The sequence below is a fragment of the Mytilus californianus genome, unplaced genomic scaffold (genome assembly GCF_021869535.1).
Source record: "Mytilus californianus isolate M0D057914Y unplaced genomic scaffold, xbMytCali1.0.p SCAF_5, whole genome shotgun sequence".
Classification (NCBI taxonomy): Eukaryota; Metazoa; Mollusca; class Bivalvia; order Mytilida; family Mytilidae; genus Mytilus; species Mytilus californianus.
In genome coordinates, this window is record NW_026262701.1 from 11688470 (window position 1) to 11701599 (window position 13130).

General features: G+C 32.2%; 1 protein-coding gene across 13 annotated transcripts in view; it reads left to right on the forward strand.

The window, feature by feature from the left end:
- LOC127702245 (dynein axonemal heavy chain 5-like) overlaps nucleotides 1-13130 on the forward strand; it is a 113468-nt gene that overhangs the window by 41015 nt on the left and 59323 nt on the right. For 5 of the 13 annotated variants that reach the window (XM_052206350.1, XM_052206349.1, XM_052206351.1 and 2 more), the window contains exons 2-6: nucleotides 1886-2020; nucleotides 3575-3665; nucleotides 10090-10250; nucleotides 10844-11051; nucleotides 12491-12831. In XM_052206350.1, coding sequence (XP_052062310.1) covers nucleotides 1886-2020; nucleotides 3575-3665; nucleotides 10090-10250; nucleotides 10844-11051; nucleotides 12491-12831 — 936 coding nt within the window. The other 8 variants (XM_052206353.1, XM_052206360.1, XM_052206355.1 and 5 more) reach the window with 8 other exon arrangements.

Genomic DNA, 13130 nt, shown 5'->3' on the forward strand with positions numbered 1-13130 from the left:
AGGGCTTTGTGTAGACTTGGAACAAATTATTTGCATTATATATCAACGTTGGAGTGCTAGTTTGTTTAATGCTTCGTTTAAAAAAGGATTAAAAAAAATTATCGGTGACAATATTCATTGTTTGGGATAATAAAATAACTTTTTATCATCTATTTGATGATTTTTATTATCGAGCACTTTTTATAATGACTTAATTTATTGCTATTTTGTGATCTTATAAACCTGAATAGGATTTTTATTGTCCTGATTTCAAAATGGCATCGATGGCAGGAAAAGCCAATAGGGAGTCACAACTTGTAAGTATGGATATGTGTAATATACATTGAAAATAAATGTCTTGCTCTGGATAAACTCAAATTACCATGGTCTTAGAACTGATACCTTAGTCAGTCTTCAAGAGCTTGGCTGTTAGATTTTCAAAGACATTTAAGATTTTTGTTTTTTCTGCCTGGAGGGGGGAGGTAATAGGTAGAGGTTTGATAAACTGCAGTTCTGCTTGGTTACATAACATATTTGTCCTATATATACATCTTTAAAATTTTCTGGTTTCTCAAAACATCTTGAGAGGCCTGTATGTAAAATATTTGTTTAGTTAAATTAATTGACCAAAATAATATAAAGTTTTTACGAGCAGTTATACCAATACTATTGTGAATTTAATTGTCACCAATATAGATTTTAAAACTTTATTAATATGAATTTTAATTATAATTGAAACCTGAAGTGATTGACAAGGTTCAAAGTAGATATTGATATAATTCTGAAATAAAGTAGAAACCTTGCTATTGTCAGGGTTTAGAAGTAGATTTTACTTGCATGGTATGAACAATTGGTTACCATAGAGATTAGTCTTTGTTGTTGATGAAAATTATTTTCTCCATAAAATACTCAATGATCAAACACTTCATAATATGTAGATTATATGCTGTCTTTTTCCTCAGAAATTGATTTGAGAGTTTTTTCATTAGAATCGAAACTATTTTCCTTTGTTCATGTAGATATTGAGTATTTTTAGTTATATCATCAATGTGAATCTATATTATGATCAAATTAAAACCAAATATTTATTTTGCAACACTATATTGAAAACCTTTGCAGTTTTCATATAGAAAATCAATGTTTTGCATAATCAGAAATAAGTTGTACAGTACAATAGCAAGTGGATGAAAAGTATCAAAAATGTAATCTTGACCAATTTTTGCACGATTGTTTCACTTGACCATGTTGAAGTGTTTGTCCAAAAGAAAGTTTCATTATTTTCAATGTAAATATGACAGTTTTTGCTTTGTTTGAAGAATGGTGCTAAATTCCATGGCCACCTTCAAAAACTAACATAATTTATTTATTTATCATTTTGTCCTGATAGTGTTACCCATTATCAAAAAAAGGCTTTATAAAAATAAGAAGATGTGGTATGATTGCCAATGAGACAACTCTCCACAAGAGACCAAATGACACAGAAATTAACAACTATAGGTCACCGTACAACCTTCAACAATGAGAGCCCATACTGCAGTCAGCTATAAAAGGCCCCGAAATGACAAATGTAAAACAATTCAAGCGAGAAAACTAACGGCCTAATTTATGTACAAAATAATGAACGAAAAACAAATATGTTACACAGAAACAAATGACAAACACTGAATAACAGGCTCCTGACTTAGGACAGGCATTTATCAGGAAGCAACCTGCTCTAAATGACCTTGTTGTCTCAGGCAAAAGATAAAATTTTGAAATCTTTGCTGGAATAGATATGAGTGTTGATAAGTTACACAGACATGCCAAATCAGAGGGGAAAGCCATTGTATTCCCCATGGCAAGTCATCAGTTATTGAAAATTTCTCTTTCATTGTCATTATGTACAATTTTATGTTTTCTTTTGCAGCAAAAGCTGAAAGAAGAGAGAGAATCGAAGAGAGCTCGACTAGATGAACGTCATTACTATATCCTTACCACTGTGGCTGATGGCCTTGGGTTGGAGGTTACTGAGGTGGAAGATGCCATCTTGGAAGGAAGTCAGGTACACAGTTGTTTTGATTAGTCATTATGGAAAGAAAATTACATGAATTGAATAAATGTATAGACAATTAACAATTTAACTTCAAACAGTGTTTGACACAAATAAGACCTACTCTGACTTCAATGTTGTCTATATGTTTTGTTTCATTTCTGTATTAGATATACCAAAAGAATCCAGAGAAATTACATCTGGCTTTGCTGTCTATTCTGTCTTAATTTGGTTAGCATGGAATGATATAGGAAAAACGTAGGTGATTTCATATTCTGTTATGTTTCAAAAAGGAATACCTTTGCACAAGAAAAACATGACCTTTACTTACACTTTATGATCTCTCAGTTGGTCTTGACTTTTTTGTTTTTTTACCAGTCATTATATGACAAAAGTAATATTAGATGTCATCATTACCCTTAGTACTGGCCCGACCTGAACTCCCTGTCTGACGACCTGAACTCCCTGTCTGACGACCTGAACTCCCTGGCTGATGACCTGAACTCCCTGCCTGATGACCTAAAATACCCTGCCTGACGACCTGAACTCCCTGGCTGACGACCTGAACTCCCTGGCTGACGACCTGAACTCCCTGCCTGATGACCTGCAGCCGGTTGTACGAACGTGTCATTAGTCTAATGAGTCATTACGTCTTCATTAGCCTAATGCATCATAAAGGCTTAATGAAGACTTAATGAACCATTAGGCTAATGCCATGTTCGTACAACCGGCTGCTGAACTCCCTGCCTGACGACCTGAACTCCCTGCCTGATGACCTGAACTCCCTGCCTGACGACCTGAACTCCCTGGCTGACGACCTGAACTCCCTGGCTGATGACCTGAACTCTCTGCCTGATGACCTGAACTCTCTGAACTCTCTAATGATGACCTGAACTCCCTGAACTCCCTGGCTGATGCAGAGATCTTCAGTTGATTTGGGATGTTATAAGGAAATCTATTTGAAATTTTTAAATTTCAAATAGAGGTGTTGAGGTGTTTCATACAATATATTGGTTGTGTAAAATAGTATGAGATAGGAGAGAGTCAATAAATAGTGCAGCATGTTTTGTTAAGATTATTTTTTCAATGTCTGCCATTTTGTGATTACTAATAACATCGTGTGTTGAAGGGGCCCTTTTCTTTCATAATGAGACAAAAGTCATCTTTGCAACTGATTGTATCTTAAAAAGGAGAGAAAAAATTGAAATTGAATTTATTTTTAACTCATTTATTATGTTTTTGCTAACACCATATAAAAATGATGGTAATGTCTCTTAGAATGAGAAAACTCACTTGGGTATTGTTTGTACTATAATTGGCCCTCTTTAAACCATAACTCAAATTGTGAGGAAAATAACCATGAATCTTTGCAATAAGATGAATCATTACACAGCTATATATATCACAGTATTGAAATGATATGTAATTAATTAATAGATTAAAATGTGGTGTACTGTAGGGATGTGGAGAAGAGTTTTATTTATATATTGGGTGTGATATTGACGAAATCTTTTTATCATGATTAATAAATAGAAAAATTATTATTTTTTACATGAACATTTTCAGATTGATATGATGGACCAGTTTCTGAATGGAAACAAAGATTTAGGACAGCTGTTGTTTTATTACCAAGAACCAGAAGAACCAAAAGAACCATGTATGTATTTTATCAAGACAAAAGTATAATGAAAGGGTGACAGTTGGTTCTCATTGGCTATCCCATAAGATTTGTCAAGTATAATGAAAGGATGACAGTTGGTTTTCATTGGCTATCCCATAAGATTGATCAGTCCAATCTGTTTTGTTTCATTTATGTTCAAGTATTTCAAGAATGTGGAATTCCCAATTATATATATCCAATCACTCCTGGTGAACAATATTCTCTGTTTAGGGGTTTTGGGGTTTATAATATTTCTGTATTGAAATTAGCTGAGAAATATTATGGAGCAAAACATTTAGTCAATTCCCTATATACACTTCAGGTTAAGTGTTAATTTAAGGTTATGTTTTTTTTAGTTTTTTTTTCAATTTTAGGCTTAGGTTTGAGTGTTAAAACTAGTGTTAGGATTAAGTATGGGTAAGGTTTACATTTTGGGTTAGGGTCAGTTTAGTATATATAGCTTTATAAGGTTTGGGAACCCTAAAGTAAAAGAAGGCCAAAATTGCAAATGAGTCAAAGAAAAGCAAGAAATATCATTGAATTTTCAGTGCAGAAGTTGTAAACAGTTGTCTCTCATGGTAGAGATGACTGTATGAAGGATAACTGTCTCATTTCTCTCATATTCACATCTTTATTGGGCTAAGAAACATCTCAAAAAGATAATTCCAAAATTCCAAAAGTCATCTGTGATTTCACAATCATACAGTAAGAATATTAGTGTTTAAATATGCTTAAAATAGTTTGAACTAAAAGTCATAAAGAGACATTTAATTTGTGTAATAGAAAATTTAAAAAGTATTTAAACAGAAAGATCACTGAAGAAATTAATCTCTAGTCTACTTCAATGAACATGGTGTATTCAAATATTACACATGGTTACATGTTTGTTTACATGTAAACAAAATATACTTGTAATGTTAAGAAATACAAGACACCATGTGGACATATAACCATTACTTTGATTTTAATTTCTTCATTGTAAAAAATAATCAGATTATCCTAACATGCTCAAATTATTTTGACAATTACAATAGTGTCCTCAAGTCATTGATATTTCGCAGTTGAATATGGAAATTCTCAAAAACCATTCTGTTACTTTCTTCTTTTTTTTTAACTTGGGCATTTTTAGTATGAAACATTAAGCGGTGTTTATAAGAATCACAGGAGATAGTATATATGGTTCATAAAGTCTTTTGAGATCCTTACATAATATCTCTTTATTTAAAGTCAAAATTAGAAATACAGTTGTGTTTAATTTTTGATGTTCAGTATATGACTTTTGAATAAAAGACATGGGAATTTTTGTTGCTATTCCAACATTAGTCATTGAACTTAAAACTAGTGATGTCATGATAGGTCTTATATAAAAACTAGTGATGTCATGATAGGTCTTATACAACAAATACATCTTCTAAAGTAACTATGTTTTATTTTTTATTTCAAATATGGTGTCATTCAAAGAATTTTATAATGTATTCTTTTAAATGTATGACAAAATGAGAATGAGAAATCTTATTGAAGTTATAAGAATGATACTTTGATGTTGTGAATTTTTATCAGTAGTAGATATTGATGTGTGAATGTAGTCAGTTCATTGTGGTGTTACTTTGAATTAATGACTAGAATATTTTATACACATTTTCTTTATTAGACAAAAAATATAAATATTCAGATTATAACATCAATCATATTCTGTCATTTTATCTTTGTTTGTTCTGATGTGAAATCTTAAAATCTAGCTGGAACATTTATATTTATTTAGGTCTGAAAATTTTCTCATTTCACTTTTGACAGAAAATGTTAGTTCCTATGAAATCAGATTTTGTTATATCAATACACACATTTTCAATATCTATTATCACTTCTTTTCTACTTATATAATAATGTTGCTGTCAAACAATTCTTTTCAAAATTTCAAAATCTTAGGGTAGACACTATAGAAATGTCATTTTACACGAAGATACCTTTATTTCTCCAAAAATGTAATTTTTCGGTCATATAATTTGTCATCAATAACTTTTTGAACTCATATTCAATAAACATAATCTGAAGAGAAAATTGTATGGAGTTGTTTTACACATACATTTCTGATAGTGTCCTGTCAACATTTTATTGTATTAAGTTGTTTTATTATTTGTATGTCCCAGTTTTTATGCATTTTGAGGTTAAATTAAACAATGAAATTAAGTACCTATCACAATAGACCCAAATTGACATCATAGAATAAAAGTCAAATAATTGATTTCACATAAATATTGACAGTAGGGAATAGTAATTAAAAACCAATCAATACACACAGGTATGTTGTCATTAGGAGGAAATCATTGTTTATGACCAGTTGATAAAAAGAAATAGATTTTTTTATTTTTTTTTTTGTGTTTTAATGCCACTTTTAAGCACCTCTTTTGGGCTATTTCGTGGCGGCCAGTTTTTATTGGTGGAGGAAGCCGCCTGGAGAAAACCATTCGATAGGAAAACTGACAATCCTAGTCAATTAAGATTGGATTCGAGTGCACCTGCACGAGCGGGGTTCGAACTCACAACCTCAGTGTTGACTGGCTAGTGATTACAGTAGTAACTACTTAGACCACTAGGCACCGAGGCCCCCTATATAGAAATAGAAAAAGAAACCTGATAATAAGGGATTATCCCTCTTTATTCATATCTCCCATTTTTGTTCATCAAATCATTATTTTTAAAGTAGTGTTTTTCCTAACATTTTAAACAAATATCTTAAAAGATTGTAAAAATGAGAAAAAAAATCAAATGGAAGCAATTTGTCAGTACATGAAAAATTAATGGGGAAATTATGATATTTCATTATATTATATGGAAATAGACTTATTTCATGTTACCGACTTTTGACTCCAGAGTATATAATTTTAAGACAGGGTACCTACTCTGTGATAGGACATTCTGGTACTCAGTCGAGTAAGAGAAACTAAAGAAGTAAAATCAAGCTTACAATTTGTGCAATTTGTTGCAACATTTTTCGATGAATTTATTGTGTATAAATAACATAAAACAGTTCATATTTTCCCCCCTCAAATTGCACCCATTGGAAGCTCGATTTTACTTTTTTAGTTGCTCTTTATTGACCGAGTACCAAAATGTCTATCACAGAAAAGGTTACCTGTCGAAAAAATATGTACTCCAGAGTCAAAAGTCGGTAATATGAAAATAGTCTATGAAATGGATTTGTCAGGATCCTTATGTAGTTCACTAGTTGTCGTTTGCTACTGTATATCATATTTGTGTTTCGTTTATTGTTTTGTACATAAATCAGGCAGTTAGTTTTCTCATTTGAATTGATTTACATTTGTCATTTTGGGCCTTTTATAGCTTACTATGGGGTAACAGTTTTGCTCATTGTTGAATGCCATAAGGTGACCTTTAGTTGTTAACTTCTATGTCTTTTGGTCTCTTCTGGAGAATTGTCTCAATGGCAATCATACCACATCTTCTTACTTTTATATTGCCAATCTCTGGTATTAAATGTGTGTCCCTGAAATTACTAACACTCACTGTAGTACAGTTTATTTTTGTCAAATTTCAATTATTCTTAGAATTTAAGGGAATGCATTGTTTTATTATGCTCACAAAACACTGAATAAATGATACAATCAAAAGGATAAATAAAATTCTCTGAAATAAATTGTCACATTTTGACATTTTCTTACGCATTTTTAAAACAAAAATAGAATTGTCAGTATTGAAGCTGTGTATTTTTGCTAATAAGAATAAGTATAAGAAAAAAGTCCTACAACTTTGGTACACTAACCCTTTTATAATGGTAATTCTAATAGATGACATGAATTAAACTTCAAGTATACATTCGAGATAAAATTTATGTAAATAAAGCTCATTTTGTTTATTTTATATTTACATCCATGCAGTGCGGTTAAATTTGATTTGATTTTTCATAATACCTTAGTTCTTTTACCTGACTTTCAACGATTTAAATTATTTGTGTAAGCAAATATGGCCTAAACAATAAATTCTTCAGTTGAGTTTAGTATCAATGAGACGTGTAAATTCTTGTTTCGTTAAATTTTTTCTCCTCGGGTTACCTGTTTGAAAGTGATAAAAAGATCATACATAAAATTAAATATCACAGTATTATTGAATTATACAATTGATATCATGTTCAAGTGAAGTGTGTCGAAAAAGTTTATGATTTCATTTTTTGTGCAAAGAGATATCGGTATCTAAGGCATTTGTTACAAGTTACTCGACACGATTATGTAACAATGCATTTAGGAAGGTTATTAAACAAAAAAATCATTTGAAATTGACAGTTTGTAACACTTGTATTATGCGTGATCATTTCTTATAGATCAGATTAGTAACAGTATGAATATAAGCCCTCCAATCATTATGTAATTTGTATACATTATTTAGTCTTTAAGCAAGGAGATTTCACAAGGATTTTTTTCTCATTTAAAATCGAAGGTTGTTCTTTGGTCTTCCTATTTACTGTTTGGTATCTTAGGTTACAGTAAAAACATCATATTCTTATAATACTTTAAAAAATATATAATAAATGTAATTATCAAAATTTAGAATTTTGATTCATTTACTTGTTTCGGAGTTCAGTGTGGCGTCCATTTCAATGAAATAGTATACATTATTGTTAAGGGGCCAGCTGAAGCCATCCTCCGGGTGCGGGATTTTCTTGCTGTATGAAAGACTCATTGGTGGTCTTGGGGTCTGTTTTCTGCTCTTTAGTCGGGTTGTTGTCTCTTTGACACATTCCCCGTTTCCATTCTGAATTCTATTATATATTTTAGAGATGAGATGAGAAATTTAACAATTTTTGTTGATCTTTATGATCTGGACTTATAAAATTTCAGGCTTTTTCCCTTATTTAATTTATCATTAGCACAGTCAAAACTCGAATCAGCTCATTACAAGGCGTACATACACAAATCTTGGTCAGCATTACTATTTTTTACAAAACCTGTAACGAGTTTTGTCAAACTTTTTCAGCCAACACAGCACATTTTGACACAGGACAGCATAAGTTTTCATGTAAGATATGGTGAAGTTATTTATTTAATTTTCACGTTGTGTTTTTGATGATTGATATTCACACTTCAGATTTCACACCCCAAGTGTGATCCTTCTATCATTTTAACATTCAAAAGTTTTTTAATTAACTGTAAAAGAGATGTAAATAATTTGTTTGTTTTTTTTATTATGTTACATGATAAAAGTGCATATAATTTGTTTATACTCAAGAAAATAGTTTCTTTTAAAAGGTAGAACTTTTTAATTAAAAAAGTTAAATTGAAACTTCATATTTTCTTAATTATCTTTTTCTTTACGTGCATATATAAAATGGAGAATATTGAAGCATTATGGGAAGCATTCATTTTTTTGTCATGATTCATTCGTGTGTATTATATAAATCTTAACCAAACAAATCATCATAAATATAAATATTGCACACAAAAATAATTAAGCTGTTTGAAGCACTTTCCTGGAGTAAATAAACTTCAACAGGAGGCTCACAGTCAAAATCTTTGAAAATTTCATTAATACTTTGCTTTGGATACTATGTAATCAAAGAGATAATGAACCAATAAATTGAACCATTTAATGTTAACTTTGTCTAAAGGAGATGATGTGAAAAAAGTGATACAGTTTTCATGTAACTCAGAATCATGAATTCTTAATTATGACATTTCTGTTACTGTAGCCAAAAGAGTTGCATGCCTAGAGCTTGATGCTGAGTAGTTTGGAAATTGTCAAAAAATATCATAAGCTGGCCTATACCATACCAGCTAATAGTGAATAAATCATTCATTCCAATTCATGCCAAATCAGCCCTTTGACATTTTCAAAAGATCAAAAGTGTTGAAAAGAATCGTTTAAATTTACAGTATTTCTAAGCAAAGAAGAATAACTTGAGCTTGACTGATTGATGTTTCACGATTCTCATCAGTAGTTGTAGTAGTCTTTTAGTGTTTTATGTCTGTATAACCATTTTTGGTGCTCATCACATCTTTGGTTGTCTTCTCATTCACATATTGTTAGGGCAGTTTAAAGCTTGTAGAAAGTACTGTTAAATCAGAAATAAATACAAGGTTTTTATCAATGGGAATAATGCAACTGGGTGAGTATCACAATTTTAAGGGCTTTCATTCTGATATCTGGTACATATATCTGTGGGCTTTCATTCTGATATCTGGTACATATATCTGTATGCAGATTTTCATGAAATTGTAATAATTAATCTTACATTTTTGTCCTTTCTTCATAAATCGCAATAATAAATGCACACAATCATTTCTGTATTTACAGTAGTTGTTCTTCAAAAAGGCCTTATTGTGACCTTTAGATATGTATATATACAATTTCATTTTCTATAGAATTAATAGAAAGTTCATCCTTTTACTTTATTTTTTTACTATTTCAGTGGAACAGATTCGTGTGGGTCCACCACAACCTAAGTTTACAAGATCTCACAAACCTAAAGTGTTTGTTACAAACGGACGAGATACACCTCTCCGTGGAATTGCTCTGGTGTTTACCAAGGTAGAACCTGGAGCACATATAACAGAACAAAATATTTCTAAGGTAAGTCACTTGATTATAGGAGAAATTTATAGCACTTTGTCAAATATGTTCAAAAGAACTGTTAAAAGTTTATTTGTCTACAGAAATTCTATCATCAGACAGAAGCTTCTTAACTTGACAAATATACAAGAAATGTGGAAAAATTGGACGGAACCTTTAATACGTCTCATAAATTTTGAGAATTTAAATGTTTGATTTTTAAGTTAACTTGCCAATTCCTGCAAGTACTATGTACACTTTTTAAATGATCTAAAATGTGAAAAATTTTAAACTGATGGTTGAAGAGGAATGATTGAAAACCTTAGAATCTAGGTAAAGAAAAAAAGAATTAAGCTGTGGAAGGATGTACCATAAAATTTTTACTTTATACATAGAGGAAAACTGCCTATTTCACAATTACAGAGATAGTTTTCTCATATTTATTATTCACCTTTACATCAACCAGTAACCATTTAAATCATTATTTTTTGTTATTATGGTCCATATGTTTTTAACTTTATCTTTCATACTTCCACATTGCACATTGTTGGAAAATATGAATTGTTATTAGTAAAAGAATCTGTGGTTTTAATGCATTGAATTATTATTTACAGGAGATCAATTTCACCAAGTTGGATACCAGCAGCCAAGGAAAAAATGGTAGTGGTCTTCTACATGCTGTAGAAAATCTTCTATCCAGTATCTTTATCCCAGCCCTGAAGAGTCTAGATGGAGGGTGGGGCAAGCTGGACAGTCCCTCAGGCATACAGATCAGAACTGACTTCCTCAACACATTGGACTCATTTGTGTCTGTTCTTGTTGGTAAGTGTGTTTATATCTGGACAGTCCCTCAGGCATACAGATCAGAACCGACTTCCTCAACACATTGGACTCCTTTGTGTCTGTTCTTGTTGGTAAGTGTGTTTATATCTGGACAGTCCCTCAGGCATACAGATCAGAACAGACTTCCTCAATACATTGGACTCCTTTGTGCCTGTTCTTGTCGTAAGTGTGTTTATATCTGGACAGTCCCTCAGGCATACAGATCAGAACAGACTTCCTCAATACATTGGACTCCTTTGTGCCTGTTCTTGTTGGTAAGTGTGTTTATATCTGGACAGTCCCTCGGGCATACAGATCAGAACTGACTTCCTCAACACATTGGACTCATTTGTGTCTGTTCTTGTTGGTAAGTGTGTTTATATCTGGACAGTCCCTCAGGCATACAGATCAGAACAGACTTCCTCAACACATTGGACTCATTTGTGTCTGTTCTTGTTGGTAAGTGTGTTTATATCTGGACAGTCCCTTGGGCATACAGATCAGAACTGACTTCCTCAACACATTGGACTCGTTTGTGTCTGTTCTTGTTGGTAAGTGTGTTTATATCTGGACAGTCCCTCAGGCATACAGATCAGAACAGACTTCCTCAATACATTGGACTCATTTGTGTCTGTTCTTGTTGGTAAGTGTGTTTATATCTGGACAGTCCCTCGGGCATACAGATCAGAACTGACTTCCTCAACACATTGGACTCGTTTGTGTCTGTTCTTGTTGGTAAGTGTGTTTATATCTGGACAGTCCCTCAGGCATACAGATCAGAACAGACTTCCTCAATACATTGGACTCCTTTGTGCCTGTTCTTGTTGGTAAGTGTGTTTATATCTGGACAGTCCCTCAGGCATACAGATCAGAACAGACTTCCTCAACACATTGGACTCATTTGTATCTGTTCTTGTTGGTAAGTGTGTTTATACCTAGAACAGAAAGAATGATTGATTGATTGTTGCTTGTTTAATGTCCAGTGACAGAAGGAATGGAATCTGGTTGATCTTAAATATGGACTCATGCACAAATTTGAATTGCTTCTTTGGAAAAGATTTTTAAAAAAAACATGGTGATTGTTGTCATATAGAAAGCAGGTTATTTAGAGGTCAACAGAGAATTTTCACAAAGTTTCAAGCAGTTTAAATGTCTAAATTTTCAACAATATGTTTAAAAAAAGAAAATATACATATACAGTATATGTTTCAATACTAATCAGATTGTATATTTTTCAGTGTGTTTAAAATAAACAAAAAGGAAACTGTTCATTTGCTATTTCAGATGTAAAGGTTCAAAAGAGATTTTTTAAGTGCTTATTCAAAGTGTGTAAATGTACCTGAAAATATGTAAGGTTTGCCCTTTGACTTTCCTGATTTTCAACACAAAGTTATTAAAATCTTTTAGACTGTTGTATAAAGTAAATTATTTGTTACTAGGTGCACAAGAAAGCCTTGAAGAGAAAGTACAATTGAAACCATGTGAAACATATGAATTGTCAAAAATCAACACACCTGCAGATTACCAGGCCGTAGCTAACAGTTCTGATGCTCTAGAGGGTATTGAGCAATGCATGGGAGTATGGCTGAAACAATTGGAACAAGTCCTAGCCGAGAGTGAACAGATGAGGAAGGAGGCTGATGACATTGGACCTAGGGCTGAATTGGACCACTGGAAGAAAAGGATGTCTAAGTTTAATTATTTATTGGACCAGATAAAGGGTTCCGATGTGAAAGCTGTCCTTGGTGTTCTCCATGCTGCTAAATCCAAACTTGTAGCTGTAAGCTTATTATACTTTATGTAAAGGATATCTGTTAAATATTTATATGTGTTGACAGCTATTACAACAACAATTAAATTGAGAATGGAAATGGGGAATGTGTCAAAGAGACAACAACCCGACCATAAAACAGACAACAGCAGAAGGTCACCAACAGGTCTTCAATGCAGCTAGAAATTCCCGCACCCGGAGGCGTCCTTCAGCTGGCCCCTTAACAAATATATATACTAGTTCAGTGATAATGAACGCCATACTAAACTCCAAAACAACTAAACAAACTAGAGAAAAGTATTTATAAT